Source organism: Vigna radiata, unplaced genomic scaffold, assembly GCF_000741045.1.
Source record: "Vigna radiata var. radiata cultivar VC1973A unplaced genomic scaffold, Vradiata_ver6 scaffold_319, whole genome shotgun sequence".
Classification (NCBI taxonomy): Eukaryota; Viridiplantae; Streptophyta; class Magnoliopsida; order Fabales; family Fabaceae; genus Vigna; species Vigna radiata.
Genome location: NW_014542600.1, coordinates 98,888 through 118,706, shown reverse-complemented (window position 1 = coordinate 118,706; position 19,819 = coordinate 98,888). Strand labels below are relative to the sequence as shown.

The 19,819-nt window shown below is 28.3% G+C and overlaps 1 protein-coding gene across 1 annotated transcript in view; it reads right to left on the bottom strand.

Moving 5' to 3' along the window:
* Positions 1–10,651: 10,651 nt before the first annotated feature.
* The window catches only part of LOC106780468 (cationic amino acid transporter 2, vacuolar), a 13,245-nt gene continuing 4,077 nt past the window's right edge, over positions 10,652–19,819 (bottom strand). Inside the window, exons 7-14 of the mRNA XM_014668757.2 lie at positions 18,854–19,026; positions 17,061–17,127; positions 14,461–14,619; positions 13,667–13,931; positions 13,264–13,369; positions 12,880–12,992; positions 12,230–12,305; positions 10,652–10,914 (exon numbers count right to left, since the gene is read on the bottom strand). Of these exons, the coding sequence (XP_014524243.1) occupies positions 10,785–10,914; positions 12,230–12,305; positions 12,880–12,992; positions 13,264–13,369; positions 13,667–13,931; positions 14,461–14,619; positions 17,061–17,127; positions 18,854–19,026 (1,089 nt within the window). The 3' untranslated portion in view covers positions 10,652–10,784. The remainder of the gene's footprint in view (positions 10,915–12,229; positions 12,306–12,879; positions 12,993–13,263; positions 13,370–13,666; positions 13,932–14,460; positions 14,620–17,060; positions 17,128–18,853; positions 19,027–19,819) is intronic.

Below are 19,819 nucleotides of genomic sequence, written 5' to 3'. Positions count from 1 at the left end.
AGAAATGAGCCCATTCCTCTATCCCCATGTTCTTGTCTATCGTCCCCTTGAACATACGAGAAGTCAACCATTGATATAAAGCCGGCAAACAACAGATGATCTGCTGTCCTTTCCTTTCATGGCAAAAACTCATTGTCCCATAAACATCAGCAAGGATTGTAGTGACAGGATTCTCCGCACTAGTCTTCTTTGCCACGAAGGCATCTATCGCTCCGTAATTGACAAAATCCTCAATCTTAGGAAACAACATGATGTCGTATAAAGTAAGGGCAAACACGTCCATGAAGGTTTCCCGTTCTTCATTGTCAGCCAAATGATGAAGGTATTGCTCCAAATATTCTAGAGTGAGTCCTCTCACATGGTTTCTGGCTACCAACCTGTCTTCTAACTCTCTCGGGGGCAATTTCATGATAATAACAATAGTAGTAATGGAAGCATGGTGCTCTAGGTGCTGGTACGGAGTTGTACCTTCCAATGGTGAGCCCAAGATGTGCTCGAATTCTTCTATGGTTGGTGCTAACTGAAAGTCTTGAAACGTAAAGCACCTCAATGGAGAATCATAATATTGAGACAACGTAGTGATAGCGAGTGATGATACGTCCACCTCCATTAGACTGAGTAGATTTCCATACTTCCTTCTGAACGCTTCTCTCTTCATAGTCTTCATTCGCTTTCCTAATCTTATCAATCCCGTTAGATTCATACCGGGAACTCTGAAGTGGGGTCTCCTTTTTATTATGGTAGAATTAGTTTGTTGCAAGGCTTCAGATTCCATGTTAAGTCCCAACCTATACGATATCAAATAACTATGTGATTTCTGCTAGTACTGGTAAAAACGTGGCTAATGCATGTGATGTATGACACATATATGCCAAACAAATAATTAAAAGACAACATGTTTTATGCCTTTAAAGTAGGTCCAATGTCTTAAGGTTTAAGCAATGTATATGCAATCTCACAGGGAAGACTTCCTAAACCTAAGATTAAGGCCACCAGAGCTATGGTCATTTTCACAGCTTTTCCACAACAGTTGGACGCAACTAGGTGTGAAATTGCATGTAAAGAGAACAGTCATTGGCTGGGGTTTTCACGATAGCCAAACTGGAGACAGTCCAGACGTGACACCGCTACACAACCCCTTTAATTCTATGTTGCACTCAGACCCGGGTATAGGGCCCCACTCATGATATGTACAATGATAATAAAGAGAATAAAAGCATATAAATAAATTAAAAAAATAAATAAAGACAATCATACATAAATAAAGGAAAAAAAAAACAAAATAGAAGAAGACAAAAAAAATTAAAATAAAATAAAGAAAAACCACAACAATTTTTCACATTTAATTAAGAAGGCCTGATTCTCTAAAGTCCCCAGTGGAGTCGCCAGCTGTCGCAACCGGGATCGCGACAAGACGGCGAACCGAAAAAACAAACGGTTTTAGAAAATATTTTGGAGTCGCCACCATAATTTATTATGGAAAAACATGGAAAAACCCTAAAATAAAAGCATGGTCTACGAAAAAGAGATTTTAAGTTCGGGAATCGGTTACACGTAAGGAAGGTATTAGCACCCTACCGTGCCTGCCAAAGGCAGTACCTTTAATTAAATGTATAAAATTAATGTGGTTTTCAAAAATAATTAATTTTCCCCAAAAAATAAAATAAATAAAAATAAAAATAAATTATTAAGAAACAAAAAAATACTTTTTATTTTATGAACCCGACAAGGATTGACCTTGGTCCTACGTATATCCATTAATGGACAATCAGGGCTCACGTAGTTCTTTATCTAAAAAAATGTTTGTGAGTTTATTAAAAAATGGATTGATTTATATCTTTGAAGAGTGAACCCGAAAATTCAAGGATCACGTAATTTTGATAAAAAAGATTTAGTTTGACAAAAATTAACCCTTTTTCGGTTTTAAATATTTTGTATTTTTTTTTTAAATCTTCAGCACGGTGGGAAAAATAAAGAAACCGATCATAGGTTGACGCGTACGCTTTATTTTATTATTAAAAAAAATATTATTTGTGCGTAGTAAAAAAAAAAACCTTTAAAAAATTAAGTTCAGATCACAATAAAAAAGAAAAAAATAGTGCAGAGATGACATACCTTTCTTAGCCTTCAGTACTCTCTTGTTTCTTCTTTGGTGGTTACGGTTGCCAGAACAGAACCCTTATGTGTGAGAACCTATTTTTTTCTATACTCTCTTTCTTTCAATTTCTATTATCTCTAGGTCTTTTTCTCTTTTTTTTTTTCAGTTCCCTTTTTCTTTCACAGAGTGTGTATTTATAGGCACATATTGTAATATTATGACGATCTTGTCTTAATTGAGAATTAATTGGCAATGGACAAAATGAGGAAAGAAATGGTCTTGATTGCAATCAAAAACATCAAATAATGACAAAAATTTAATAATTGTCAGAAAATTTGCCCAATTTTAAAAAGGGGATCTTATTTTTCTCTTCGGGAAGAAACTGATGCAGCAAATTGTATCAATATATTTTTTATTATTGCTTACCATTAATGTCATAATATTGGTTCAAATTATTACCATATTAAACAAATATTTTAAAAACATTCTAAAGTGATGTGTCCTGCATTAAGGAATATTATTTTATTATTTCCCTTTTCCTTTTTTTCCTTGCCCAACATTAATTATTATTCTCTTATTCTTTAATTTTAATTATTTATTTTCCCGAACGAAATTGGGTGTTGACATCAATGATGAAAAATACATTCTTATACCCTTTATTTGTAATAATCTAGTTATCCTAAAAAAGGAAATAGGGAAACTAGGAAAAATAAAATAAAATAAAAGATTATGTATCTATTTCCTCTAATTAGGAAGATTCTAAAGATATTATCTCAAATTACAACATAAGTATTATGTATTTATAAGTGCACGTAAGCAATAGTTTCCATTCATTTTGTTTTTTCTATTTTTAATATTTTTAAAATATTATTGATTTTTCACTTTGTGAATCCAAGAAGTAAGCATCCTTAATTTTTTCTCAACGGAGGATGGAATTCTCTTTGTTGAGTTGACCAATTCTAACAGCCTCCCACTCGAAGATCGATGTCAATTTGTTTTCACACGTTGATTATTGCAACGATCTTATTGTAGCAAGCCAACTGAAGTTGAACATGATTTCAGTTTGTCAATAGTTACCACTTTTGTTAACATGTCTGCTGGATTCTTACTTTCGAGAATCTTTCTTAATGCTAGCACCCCGTCTTCAAGCAAAGATCTAATGAAGTGATAATGATCATCAATATGTTTTATCCTATAGTGAAATGTTGAACTCTTTGCCAGATGTATTGCACTTTGACTATCACTGTGCAAAGCACTCTTCTTTTGGATGAATCCCAACTTTGTTAACAATTCCTGAAGTCATATTAATTCTTTATTAGCTTCTGTTACTACTACATACTCATCTCCTATAGTGGATAAAGCAATAATCTTTTGCACTTGTGACATCCAACTAACAATTGTAGTACCAATAGTGAAAATGTAACCAGTACTACTTCTTCGGTGATCTACTTCACCTATGCATCTACATAATTTTGTACTTTTAACTCTTTTTTGCTAAAGTACTAACACTTCTTTGTAGTGCTTCATAGATATCACAAAATCCATTTAACAACTTCTCAATGAGCTTTATTTGGATTTGACATAAACCTACTAACAACTTCCATTACATGACCAATGTCTAGCCTTGTACATACAATTGCGTACATCAAACTTCCAATAGCTGTAGCGTACGAATCTGACTCCCTTTGAATCGTTGATTACAATAATATACCTATCCAATAGACATGTTAACAAAAGTGGTAACCATTGACAAGTTAAAATCAGTCTTTAAGTGAGAAATTGTTAGAATTGATCAACTCAACAAAGAGAATTGCATCCTCCGTTGAGAGAAAATTATGGATACTGATTTCTTGGTTTTTCAAAGTGAAAAATCAATAATATTCTAGAAAGCTTAAAAACAAGAAAACAAAGTAAATGAAGAATATTACTTACGTATACTTATAAATACATATAAATACATGTTATTTATTTCTTTATAATTTATTTTCAATAAGTAGAAAAAAAACATAAATAAGAAATAAATTAAGAAAAAAAAGATGAAATTATAATTTTTTGCTAATAATATATTTGCAGTATAATTTTAAAAATTTTATTTTAAGTTTATTATTTTGTATTTATATTTTTTCTCAATATCTTATTAAAAAAATTTCTACATAAATAATTTAGGTTACGAAGGACCGACCATTTTTTAACATTGGACCGATACGATCAGTATGATCGTTTTTCTCATAAGTTCTCAAACATTTTTCGTTGTTGGAGCTTTCAAGAAATCACTTTTTGGATTATATAATCTGAAATCATTTCTAAATTTTGCGGATTTTTTTTTTAATTTTTTTATTAAGTTATTTCTAGATTAATAAGTTTAGAATAGAGTTTTGGATTTTTAAATCATTTTCAGGTTGTATAATCTAGAAGTTATTATTTTCAAGAATCAATTTTGAATTACACAATTCCAAGGTATTATTTGAAAAGAAAAATGACTTTGTAATTAAAAGAGTTTTCTTTTTAAATTGTATAATTTTGAAGTGACGGCTTTCCTTGAGTTAAGGGCATTTCTTAATGCACCCTCATGATTTCAATCTGCACTCCATTGGGTAGTTAAATGACAATTCTATCTTTAATGAAAAACTCCTACTCGTGATTTTGGTTCGAGAGCCACTGCCAGCAACTGCCTTCGTCTGCTTCGGATGAATTACAATATGGTTTCTTTTATTCGTAATTACCTGGAGTGGACTTTGTTAATAGTTTTGGTCATGATATATTAGCAACTTTTTAATAATTTTTTTAACATAGATTACATGTTATTATTTTATTAATATGTTTATATATATATATATATATATATATATATATATATATATATATATATTTATATATATATATATATATATATATATATATATATATATATTATAAAAAAATTATTAAAAAAATTGTTAAAAATACATTTTCCAATAGTTTTAGTCCTATTACAGATAAACTTGTTTTAGTTGTTAGTAGAATTATTTCTCTTAATCAAAGTGATGCTATCAAGGGCATACTTGTATTTGTATTAACTTTGATTATCTATGTTATCTAAAATAGTGAATGGTGTTAATGTTGCTTAAAATTGATATCAAGAGAACTTTTAACACTCTAAGTTGAGATTTTTTTAACAGTTTAGTTTTTATCAAACTTTCAACTCAGATTTTTCAAATTCTGCAATCTACTCATATCTCTATAAGGGTTATTTTTTGTATTGCTGAGGAAGTTTTAAGCAGAGGAATATCTGCATATCTCTATAAGGGTTATTCTTCTCCTTCTCATGTTTTGTATGATGATAATGTTTTTGCTTTTTGCAGAGCTAATTAGTGCACTCTCGATAGTCTTATGAATTTTCTCCCATCTTACGGTTTGGCTTCTAGTCAATGGCTTAATTCCGCTAAGAGTCATTACTTTATTAGCGATGACTCTTCTATTTTCAATAGAAGAATTAAAGTGTTCTTGGCTATAAAGGATCTATCCCTTTTAATTACCCTGATGTGCCTATCTTCATGGGACCCCACAAATCTAGGTTCTTTAAACCTCTTGCAAATAAAAGTAGACTCAAGTTGGCCCGTTTTTTTGGAAAGGTAAAACTCTAAGTATAGTGGGAATCCAACTAATAAATTTTGTCATTGTTGGTGCCATTTTCTATGCCTTTTAGGATTATTCTTGAAGAGGTGGATCAATGGGTTAGAATTTTTATATGGACTTGTGACATTAATAAACAAGGCTTAGTTATTTTGTCAAATGGAATCAAGGAGGCTTTTCCTTAAACTTTTCAAAAAGTTTGTTAAGACAAGATCGTTTAAACAAATCTTATTTCGAAGTTTAACATAATATCTAAAAAGAAGTAGTGCTTAATCGTCTAGGACAATTTATTGAAAGCAATAAATGCTATTCTTTAAATGCTTAAATGATACAAGAGCATATAATAACATTAGAGCGTTTAACGTATGTCTGATAAACACTAAATGCTATAGAGTTTATAACAGAATGTTTAATCGTGAAAGTGTCTAATAAAACTTTAGACAATCTAGGATACATATAACCAATACTAAACGATATATATCCTAAACGCTTTAAGAGTTACTCAAAATAGATAAGCGTTAAACGATAGTACACATATCATGCCTAAACTCTTAGGTCGTCTAACACTTTAATGTGTGTACGTTGTAGTACTCTTTTGTTAGTTTTGTTGTTCTCTCTTTTGTTGTGTAGATTATCAACCTTATCAAAAAGTCTGCTCAGAATCAGAACAACGTTAAAAAATAAGAGGATATTCAAGGAATGTCTCATACATGTGTTTTATACCTACTCTTTTTGTACGATCAACACAGTTGTCCTACTAGGACGCAACATAGCTTCTAACTTTACCTTAAAGGTGACATCCCTAAAAGAAAGTCAAAAGCTTTGAGTAATAGATATTTTTTGAAGATATCTATATAAAGGAGTTTGCATGAAGAGTAGAAGAAGAACTTTTGCTATCAAGACTATTGATATACGCCCTCTGCATCTTTCTTTAAGCTCTTAAGACTCATCTTCAAAAAGATCTTTTTACAAGTTTTTAAAAGTTCATTGTATTGATTATATATCCTTTCTATGAGAGTAATCTTTTGTCTTGTAATATTTCAAAAACACTTTATTGTATTAGATTAAGAAGTGAATTCAAATAATTGTAAAGTTTAACTCACTAGAGTTAAACGTTCTAGACAATTGGTCTAGTGTTGATACTAGGAGTGGTGAAACTCGTTTAATTAGTTTGTAAACCAGGAGTGATTAAACTCGTTTTTATTAGAACACTTTAAAGTATTTTAAGGGAGAACTGGATGTAGCTCAGTTTGGAGCAAACGAATATAAAATCAAAGTGTGCTTTACTGCCTTTGTGTTTAAGCAAGTTTTCCATTCAACGCTTCCTTTAAACCTAAGTTTTTAACTATTGTTGTAGACCATCTAACCCTTGCTAAGAGTATTAAACATTATTTGCAAAATGTTTTGAAAATACTATTCAACTCCCTTTCTAGTGTTTCCCGTGTTTCAATTGGTATCAGAGCTAACCTTAGGGGTTAGTTCTTAATAGGATATGAGGACAAGATCCTACGTGTAGATGGAAAACAAAGGTTACACACTTAACCACCCTCATCTTTTTAAGGGAGAGAAATTCGATCATTGCAAACAAAGAATGATTGCATTCCTTGAATCTTGTCATATCGACATGCGGGATATAGTTGAAATGGAAACCACACACCCTTAGACGAGAAATGGAAACCACATACATGTGTGACTATTTAGTTTGTAATTTTAGTGTAACAAGCAGCTAGATTCATGGGAATGTGGGTACTATGTCATGTCTTGGATTAAAACCATCTAATTCAACTTTGAACATTTGTATGCAAACATAATGAATTTGACTTAGTTGAGCAGCGCTTCAAGAATACATCACCTATATCAGAGGACATGATTAAGAAGATACGACAAGAGTGGACAACTTATCTTCTGCAAAGATGGACTTGTGACCCATGGCCATCCTTTTAGGAACAATTTTATTTTTGTTGAATACATTAATTAGCTTAATTTTGATAGTTTAATTTTTGGATTTCTTTTTAGATTGTTTAGTTTTATAATCACTTCAAACACATAATATATATAATTTTGTGATGTGTTGGGATCATTTTCTGTATTTTAGGTGTGGTTTTATTGTAAAAACAAATTTATTTTAAAAAAAACAAGTTGGACGTCGGTTAGTGTCAAAATTGACATCAAGTGACGTCTGTTAGTGCACATCCGACTTCTAAATGCTTCCGGTGGCTTACCCCAGGATTTTCTCACTCAGAGAGGTAGAGGCGCGCTTAACGCAACTCAACGTTGGTTTATAGGTGGTCCTATGTCAATTTTGACATCCAATAGGGAATCCGACGTCAAATTGACGTCTCCTAATATGACGTCGAGGTTAGATTGGACGTTGAATGTCCAAAATAACAAACATCAAAAGCTTTTTTTTGCAGTGGTGCCTGAATCAAATGTGCTTTCATGGTTAATAGTACTAAGCACAATTTATTATTATAATTTTTGTAGTTACCTGCATGACATAGTTGGTTGAGTTCGAGAAATCCTTTAGCTCTTTCATTGTAAATGGTTTTAGCATAGTGCCAATTCAGATTCATAAGTTTGTTTATGAGTATATATTAAAAATTATAGTTTTGAATAGGTAACACAATGTAAGATGTTTATTATTATTTGTAACTAATGTATTTCTTTAAAAGTTTGATAAAGAATAAGAGTTTTATTTGTTTTTATGAACTTTATTTATCGAGCCATCTAATAAAATTTTCATATTTTAATTGTTTGTTTTAAGCATAATTATATATTATAAATTATGTAAAACTTTAAGAGAAATTTTAATGTATAAGATTTTATATTAATCATACAACTATTGGAAAAGATCAATCTAATCAAATATGTAAAAGGAGTCATATACAAATAAATTTGTGGCAATTATATACAGATTTATCCACAAGTAATTATATATGAATAAATTTGTATGTAATTACCTATAGATTTATCCGTATGTAATTAACTACATATTTATTTATACATAATTACTCACGAATAAAGCTGTATGTAATTATTTATGGATAAGTCTGTATGCAATTATCTATGAATTTATCCATAGGTAACGTTACCTACAATTATTTTACCTACAGTTTTTTGTCCGTAGATAATCCATATGTAACATTGTGTTATTTATGGAATTTTAGCCTTACCTACGACTTTTTACTATAGGTAGTAACTTTTTTCTTCTAGTGGTTTGCATAGATTATGTTTCTATTATATCAGGCACTGTTTTTATTTAGACAGAATTTACTTCAAGCATTGTATTATACATGATTATCTTGTTCAATACACTAGATATATTATGTCTGATATAGACAAATATTTCATCCAGTATTATCCTTTAGTATATGTCATTATTATTTTGTTGAATATTGTTTGATAAACTTCAAAACATGAATTACTAGACAATGCAATTCCTTAGATGATCTTGTCTCAACAAACATATTTAAGCACAATAACCAAAGCTAAACTCAAAAAACAAACTCAAAGTTCAAGTGGTTTAGCTCTCTCTTCGACTCATTATTACTTTAAATTGTTTTATAAATGTGTCAACTTCTTATATTTTGAATTATCTAATTCCTTTTCAAAGAGTTTATGTATTTTTTTAATGAGTTGTTTGGTCTCTGTACTTTTTCTTTTCTTTTTTATTATATGTTTGTGATGGAAAATAATAAATGAATGTTGGATATTTACGTAGTTGACATACCATGGTTGATAGCAATGTATAACATAAATTTTATATAAAAAAGTAAACATTTCAAAATATATTTAACTAAAATTTTCCAAAAAAAATTATTAAAATATTAAAAAATATTAAAAGTAATTTTACTATATAATTAAACATTTAATTTTTCCAATAAGAAAAATTATGTTGAGTTGAGTTTTTCCATTATTTTTATTTAGACTCAATCTAACTCAATCCATTCTTAGGTTAGATAAAGTTAAGTCAATTGCATTATAAATTCTATTTTTTTTTTCTTGTTAAAATTTATAAATTTCAATTTTTTTTACTAAAATTTGCAATCTCAAATTTTTTTGCTAAAATTTATAATTCATTTTTTTTTGTTAAACTTTGTTTGAAAAACTGTAAATCTTCAATCATTTTAGCAACTAAAGAAAACATTAGCAACACATTTTCTTATTTTGACTGGATAATTTTTTCAATTATTTTTTATCACATAATTAGTGACCAGTTCTACAATTCATTTTTTTTACAATGAAGTTCTAAATACAAATATGAATTCTATGTCAAAGAAAAGAGCTTATTTTGGAACTATTGAAGCAAATGTAACATCAAATTTCTCATTGTATTTATACACTCAGAATTAAATTACTAATTTTATCTTTATAAATAAATAAATTTTACCTTTTATCTCCCAATATAAAATATAAAATCTATACGAACTTTCTCTAATCTCTTTCCATCTTATAAGTTTATACAAGAGACTAAAAAATTAAAATGATATATATGGATAAAAGCAAATTATTTACTGTACCATTATACAAATTATATAATTAGTAATCATGAAGACTTTTAACTATAACACATCCATTGTGAATTTGTGATGTAACATCCACTCATTCCAACCAAAGTAAAACTTGAGCTTCAATTCAAGCTATCCACAACACAAAAGTCACATTTCTATACAAGCTTTACAATGGGAAGAAAATATATCTTTAACAATTTTTTTTCATAACTATTTTACCATCATCTATGTGATAGCTTATAATTGATCTGTTTCAAATATACGAATCAATAAAACAGTAACACATAGTCTGTTGTCAAAAAATTATTAAAATATCATGATTCTAATGAAAAAACTATTTAACAAATACAACTTTTTAATGTAAGATTAAATTTTAATAATTTAATGTTACATGTATATATATATATATATTATTTGATCATAATTTACCTTTTAACTTCAAGAATTTGTAACTCCTAATAATTTTGTTTTTCTTACAATAATGTACATGCTTGTGGAAAGAGATAGCTAGTAAATGAACAGTGTTATAGTAGCAGGCAAGGTCCATTTGAAGCTGCTGGAGACTAAGTATGAGCCACTTGAGTTGCTGGCACATAAACTGCTTCTTTCAGAGTGCTATGGCTTCTGCCATAAAATACATAAACAACAATTCCTATTGCTAGCCATATAGAAACACGTGCCCAAGTAGCAGCCCTGCAACAATAATACAAAACAATTATATAACTCTCAAAAACCTTGTTTCAATTCTATGTTGTTTAACAAGTTTTAATTAAGTAAATTACTGAATGGTGTCCCTTTGAAATAGCAAGTAAGCACCCCAAATTTTAACTTTAACTTGCATAGATTAAAAAAAAATCCATAGTTAGAAAAAGCAACAAATAATTACTGTATTGACAACTCTAAAAATTAATTCTGTTCAACATATCACCTCATATATCATGCGCTATCAAAAAGAATTAGATATCTTGTACAATAATTTGAGTAGATATTAGTTGACTGATTTTTCTTAAACTATTTTATATATATATATATATATATATATATATTGTAGAGTATGACTGTTCAATCAGTCACAGATTGAACGGTCAACACCTCTTAATCCAACCCGAAATGTTCAACCTACTGGACAGTTGAATCACAAACAAGATTAGCAATAAAAATAATCATGTTAACCCTAAATTCCCATCATTATCAAATTGGACCGTAATTAAATCGACACTAATCAAAAGTCCATCCCAAAATCTATAAATACAGATTTAATATCCAAGTAATTGGATACTTTTACTACACATTTATTATCAAAGTATTCAGACAAACATTAACTTTGACATCGGAATGTTTTCTGCATGTAGCATCCATTGCCTCGAATCAGACCGAACAGTGAAGAGAGAGAACTAAAGACTAAGACTTTGACCTAAGTTTAGAGTTTAGAGATTATTTGTATAAGCATACTTAACCTCAATACCATAAAGGTTTTGAATCATTCTATTATTTATTATAGTTTGTCCATTTTCGTCTTCGAATTATGAAATAATGTAGGTTTAGGGTAAATCTTAAAAGCATATTTAGTTAAAAAAAAAAAAGCATAGGAAGCTTAGGTCATTCGTTATTAGAAAACCACCTCAATGAGTTTTTAATTGGTTAAATGTATACATACAACGACGATTAAATCTATAATCTTGGTGGGGTTTTTTGCACACACAACAATAGTTGCATTTGTAATCATCGTGAAAAACTACTTTTAACAATGATTTATAATAACATTGTTAAAAACTCTATTATTTAACTACACTTCTAAGAACTATGGCTCTTTGAAACCGTTAAATAGAGCTTTTAATCATTATTAAAAGTGCATTCTATATTGGTAACATCTTCTATGATGAAAGTTGGGTAAACTAATTCACACTAAATGATAAAGTTTGGGAAAATTAGTATTTTCATAACATTAAATTTTAAACAATTAAAAGAAAAATTTATGCGTATTTCCATAACTAAATAAAATACTTACCCAAGATTAATTAGTAAATAGGAGTTGATAAGAATGCAAGCTATCGGCAACAAAGGCACAAATGGGCAAATGAAACCTGAAAATGGATCACAAAACATGTTAGCTAACTAAATAAAATGTTAAAAAAAAAGTCATTTTTTATAATTTTAATTCAAAGTAGACATTCATTAAATAGATTTCTTCCAATGAATTCCATATAAAATATGATAAACTAATTCGTGGTATTTAAACCATACATTTCCTTACGTTTTGGTTTTTCATAATGGAAACGTCAGAAAAATTCGACACTAATAAACTACAAGAATTCCATATAAAAAAAAATCAAGAGATAATATAAGAAATCCTTAAGATAATATTAGATGTATGAATCTTTTTCTTATATAAAGAAAATCAAGAGATAATATAAGAAAACATTAAGATAGTATTAGATGTGTGAATCTTCTTTTCCCATATACTCTTTTTCAAATTCATTCATGTATAATGTGAGACCAACTAATGATAACTTATTTTTCTGTAATACAGTTAAGTTTAAAATTTATCTTTTAAAATGAACAAGAATTTATATTCTTGCAATCTTGAAAATCCATAGACATATAGGTTAGTTGCATAGGAACAAGATAATAACTAACACAAGACTTTAAGTTTATTACCTCCAGAATGACCAAAGTTGTGCCTTGCATCATCTTGATCCATTAAGTTCAGGAAGACAAAACCAGACAGAAGAAGAGTGCCACCAACTCCACATAGTGCAAAACGAATAGAACTGGTAATGAAAAACATGAAATGCTTACAAAAGATTGTAGTTTACCTTTTGTGTTAGGCTAAAAGAGTTTGCAAAAGAAGGTTACTCAAATAAACCCTAATTAATTAGTGATTTTTGTCGGAAAATGTACTTTAAGTCTAATTCAATTTCATAAAACTAGCTTGCAAAGTGAAGTTTACGTCTGTTTATATATTAGAAATTGGTCTTATCTTTATTTAACGTCATACTTCCAACCAAGATGTGTATGAAAACGGAAACATCTAAAACCAACCTGATTATAGTTTTATTTGAAGCTGCAAATGTGAGGATAAACACCCCCAAGCATGTGACTGCTATTGCCCATCCAATAACTTTTCTCCTATTACCTTCATGTACATCTGCATCACAAACAAATACGAGCAAGGAGAAAAACTGTACATGTCAAAGGAAAGTCAAAAGAAAAATAAAAATTATAATATCAGTCTCTTTAACAACTCTTTTTTGACAACTTTTTTACAACGCATACGTGGCAGTCTATGATTGGTCTGTTTCAAATATTTTTTTTAAACATAAATTCAAACAGACCAATAAAATAATGATGTGTGTTCTATTGTCAAAAAATTGTTAAAAAAAAGTTGTCAAAATATCATTATCCTAAAAATTATAATATCAGTCTCTTGGTGCAAGTTACTTACATTTGGCTATGATAGTATCTTTAGCAATAAGGGGATCATTTGGTAGATCCTCTTTAACAGCTGGAGGTATTGTGGTCTGAGAAGTACCAGCATGAGCCTTTGTATCTTCATTTGCTTCCAACATGCTCCAACTATACCCTGTTGATGCTGAAACAAATGGTTCCATGACAGAAGGGGCCAATGGAATCTCATTTGGTGGGATATATCTCAGTATTAACACAGATATTGCCACCACTGTGAATGCAAGAAGTGTACCAACACTCACCTACACCAGGCAAGCCATGAATTAGTTTGTTAAATTACTGTTGATTCTATCGAAGAGAAAGTTTACCGAAAAGATACAAACACTAATAAGATCTGAGTTCAACCATATAAGAGATTAACACCACACTCTACCCAAAACCTTAAAACAATAGGTTAATGGATCTTTCAGCTTTATATACTGCTCTGCTTTCTCATTTCTATCTAATGTGAATGCAAGAAGTGTACCAACACTCACCTACACCAGGCAAGCCATGAATTAGTTTGTTAAATTATTGTTGAGTCTATTGAAGAGAAAGTTTACCGGAAAGACACAAACACTAATAAGATCTGAGTTCAACCATATAAGAGATTAACACCACACTCTATCCAAAACCTTAAAACAATAGGTTAATGGATCTTTCAGCTTTATATACTGCTCTGCTTTCTCATTTCTATCTAATGTGGAATTTAGACTCACACTTAGATTCTCAACTATTACGTCATTTAAAAATACTCCAAGGAAAATCCGTATGTTGCAAAAGTAGACTTACCATTCCAGCCAATTCAGAAACTTCCATTGAAAATGCCAAGACTGCAGCAACAAGGCCAGTAACTATTGTGCTCTTAACAGGAACCTGGCTATTCTTGTTTATGTCAGAAAAAAAAGGAGGCAGCAACCCATCCCTAGCCATAGCCATCAATATTCTTGGCTGAGACACATTAAACAACAAAACACATTCATAATTTTCCCTAGGATTGCTCATAAATTTCTATTTAGAAAATAGTTAATTATATAAAATTTTCCAAGAAAACTATATTATTACTGTAATATAATTCAGATACACGTTTAGATTTGAAGTATAGGATAGTTATTAGCCGTTTATTTGCCCTTAGGCCTAATTGCATATCATACAATCTTTTTCAGTGAAATAAGAAAATAGTTTCCAGATAATGTCAAAGTACAAATATATAGGATTTGGATTTAATTTGTTTCGAATTTATATTTTTTATCAATTTAGAAAGACTAATTAACATTTTTTTATCCTAGTATTTATTTGTTTAGTTTAATTATATCTATACTCCAAAGAATTTGTGACAAATAATGTTTTAGTCCCTCAAATTAAAAAAGGTTTGATATAGTTTTCAAATTTAATAAAATATATAATTTTATTCTCTTGATAAGAAACTAAGAAAGAAGACAGGTTTTAGTCTCAAAAATTAGTATTAAGGAAGTAAAACTATCATTTTCTTTTTTCAATTTTGGAGACAACAAATATTTCTAATATTTAGAGTACCAAATCCAGAATTATCTTAAATTTTAAGGACTAAAAATATGAATAAGTATATTTATTTTGTTTAGTTCAACTCCTATTCATAAAGTTAAATCAAATGTCGATTTTAAAGATGCTGTAAGTTTTTAAAGTTTGATCAAATTTCTTCTTATCATTTTTTTTTAAAGTACATCAATGTGAGTTTACTATTTCAATAAATTGTTACTAAATTCTATCATGTGTAAATTAAAATAGTTAATATTTTTTTATTAAAAAATTTAGCATTAGTTGATGAAAAATAATGACATTATTTTACTTTTAAAAATTGAAAATATATAATGATGGATATAATATAAAGGGAAAAATGATGAAAATTTAGAGTTATTAAATTATTTTGAAAAACAGTTAACAAAAATTATGATGTCATTTTCTTAAGAAGAATGACAAACGGGTAGTATGATTAAAAAATAAGATGACGTTTTTCTTAAATACGCTGACAAATAAATTTGTCATTTTTTTTTGAAAAAAAGTATATTTTTAAACTTCTTTTATTTTACCATATATATATATATATATATATATATATATATTAAAATTATTCTTTTATTCTATTAATTAATATATTTAATTAGATAAATTAAAAAAATTATACCTTATTTACTTCAGAATTTAAAAAATATTTATTTTGTCAATTTAGATAATTTGATACATAGAAAGAATCTTTTTATTTTTCAGATATTCAGTTCACTCCAATCATATAAACGTGGGACCACTCTGTCTAACAAGAGTTTTGTTGCCTATAGTGCGATCCCACGTGGATACTTTTAACTTTTTGTTACCGACAACTTGATAATAGGTCATTTCCATCTGATAAAAAGTAGAGAAAATGCATTTTTAAAAATTGAGGTTGAACTTTTTTGGATTAAACCTCTCTTTTTGTCTCTAAGTCAGGAGAATGTTCAGTTTAGTCTCTGTTTTTTAAAATGTAATTCCTAAGTTATAAAAAATATATCAAATGAGTCCCTTTTTGATGTTCATGTTCAAAGTACAAATAACAATCTAAAATACTGTTATTATTAAGAAACAAATCAGAGCAATTTAAAGATGTAACAGTTGTTAAGAAACAATAAAAAACAATATTTCAGTTAAAAAGGACTCATTTAATACACTTTTTATAATTTAGGGATCAAAGATTTACATTTTTTAAAAGGAAGACTAAATTGAACATCCGCTTATAACCTAAGGATCAAGATTTAAACCAACTTTTTATTAAGATATTAAAATAAAGGTATAGAAGCTGTGGAACCATCTACTAATTTTAATTAGATTTATGTGAGTATTTTATTTCATTTATTGTTAGATTATAATCAAACCATTTATTAATTTTATTTTTATGTTAAAAATGTTTATATGGAAGAGTGTGTTAAAAGTTCCGTCTCAACTGTAAATAAAATCAAATAATAATATATAAATAATTAGAAATCTCATCTTCTAAATTAGTTTTATAGAATTGAATTAAGTTTCAATTCATTTCTTAATCTCAATCCACCGGTTGGTTGAAGATAAGATGTGATGAATGATTAACTAAAATTTTAAAACATTTGTATTATTAAATATACTTTTAATATTTACATATGTAAAGAAATTAAAAAAATTTGACGGAATAAATGGAAATTTTGAATTTGTTTTAATACAATGTGTTAGTCCTACCTATTTATTTTTGAAAGATGAGACTAATTGCGATTTTTTTACCATTCTTATATAATAAACATTATTTTACAAAAAAATAATAAAATTAAAATTAATTAAAAAACTTTCTCTAATAAAGATAATGGATATTTTATGTCAATGTTAATACAAGCATAAATAAACTTATTTACCTGAGGTAATATTCCACCCAATAAAGATGCACATAAAGCTGTGAATGCCCCAGCGTTTATAACATACCTGCAAACCGCAGTTTCAAAAATGTGTGAAATGATGCAATTATATATTTTTAAATAGTTACTATAATGATTTCTAATTACATAATTTACCTTTTATGAGACAGTCTAATTCTATTATATTTCAAATAAGCTAAACAATTTCTCAGTTTTATCTCTCATCACATTATATTTGTCTTCATTTTTCTTCTGGTAAAAAATAAAGCATATAATTACTTCTATCAGCAGTTGGAAGTTTCATATCACTAACTAGAAATACAAATTTCACTTTATTAATTTTGTAAAATTGAATTAGCCTTAAAATTTGGATAATGATATCTAGACAACATTTTTTTGACAACATTTGAACATTGATTACGTGTCAATCTGTGATCGATAAAAAATTAGTCAGCAATAATGTTTATGATTATTATTATTGATTGTGGAATAATTTTTGACCAATCATAGATTGACACGTGATCAATGTTCAAATGTTGTCAAAAAAATGTTGTCTAAATATCATTATCTTTAAAATTTACTATATTATTATAAAAAAGTGAATAAAAATATTTTTTTTTTCAAGAGACATGCATGTTAATAAAAATTATTCATTACAATAGCTAACAAAAATGTCATAATTTAATTTCTAAACAAAAAAAGTCTGACCTTTTTCTCCAATCGAGCATAATCAAAATAATTGTCAGCATTTAGAGGTAAATTTTAAATAGTAAATGGTATTATTGGGGTAAATAAAGATAGGAATGTGATATTGTGGTAAATAAGAATGAAAGTGCTTTTTGGTAAGAGTATGATAGTTAGATAGGATTTGAACAAATTTACTCTTTAATCTAATCCACCAAAATATCATAAAGTTGTATTAGATTAAGTTTCGATATTTTTTTTCATGTGAAATTCAATCCAACAACTCTCTATGAAACGGGTTAGATGGAGTTAATTGGATCAAGATTTCAAAATACATTTTTTTATTAATAATTATAATTTTTAAATATCAATCTAATTAAAAAATAATATAATATTTATAAAAATTAATTTAAGACTTCAAGTAAGATAATAAATTAATACATAATAAGTTGGATCAAACTAATTTATTCGTGATACTCAAAGTGATTCTGGAATCACCTATACTAAATATGTGTTAAGAAATGAACTTTAAACCTAACTCACCTCTTTAAACTAACCTTAAACTAAAGTATATACATCTTAAACATGAAACTAGATATTAAGAAATGAATTCTAAATTTAACTCAACTCTTAAAAATACTTACTTATATATTTTAAATTGGTCTTATATCCAGTATCCAACAATATGACCTAATTGATTGATATAAGAGTTGGTTAATTTAAATTCGATTGAGATTAATAGGAAATGAAACCAACCTAATTTAATTAAATTGGATTGAATGGGGTTGTTAAGTAACCGATTCAAGGAACACTCGTATTTTTTTCTTAGGAAAAAGTTGAAAAAAAGTGATAGGAAAATCATATTTTCACATCAATTTTTGACACTATTTTGACACTATACACGTGTCAAAATGTAATTGGACGATTTCAAATTAAAAAAACTGAAACAAGGACATATTTGGAAGAGAAAAACCAAAGTTCTTTTTTTTAATTTGAAATCGTCCAACCACATTTTGACATGTGTGCATGTCAAAATAGTGTCAAAAAATTGGTATCAAAATATCATTTTCCGATAATAATGTTGAGTTGCTTAAACTTGAAAAACTTACGCTGCCCATTGCATTCCATTGTCTGCAAATGCTGATGATATCGGGGTGTCAGGATTGATAGCATAATAAGGGACTAAACCCACTATAACAATGGATACCAACATGTACAATCCACAACATAGAAACAAAGAAGCACCAATACCAACTGGCAAATCTCTTTGAGGATTTTTCACCTGTTCATAATTAACCATTATTAAACATGTGATAATGAATAAAGTAACAATTATGCTTTGATAGCTTCTTCTTGCACCTCCACAATTTCAAGCTGCACCCAATACATTTTAAAATTCCACTTTTACCTTTAGTTTAGATTTTCATTTTAAATTCCAAAACGCACATTTTGAAATGTAATATTTGAAATACAAAATTTATATTTTGGATTATACTTATACATAACAAAATACTTTTGTATTTTAGATTTTATAATCTTATTTTAGGAAATGTTGGTTTTAAAAATAAAACTAAGAACCAAACATAAGTAACCCACTTTTCCTACTCCATTACAAGCATAATTAACCTATTTTTCTATCCCACTATGATATATTAGTAACTTTTTTTGACAATTTTTTACAATAAACGTAACACAATTTTATTGGTTTTATCAGTTCGTATATTTAAAACAGGAGTGCTTGATCCTGCACTTCCAAAGATTTCATCCTACAGTTCCAATTTCCTAAAATGTCCCTAATTAGTAAATGATTTAGAAGTTTAATTTTTTATTATTGAGCACCTCCATTTTCCTCCAATCACCTAAGATGTATTACTGCTGCACCTCACGGCCCTTCACTCTTACACTCCTACACCCTTGCACCTCATTTCATCTTTGTAAAAAAATTCTACACCCCCTACACCTTTGCACCTCATTTCATTTTATATTAGTTTAATTTTTTTTTGGCATTTTATTTATGAATTTATAATGTATTATATAATTTTATTATTATACTTATTTATCCATTTTATTAGTTT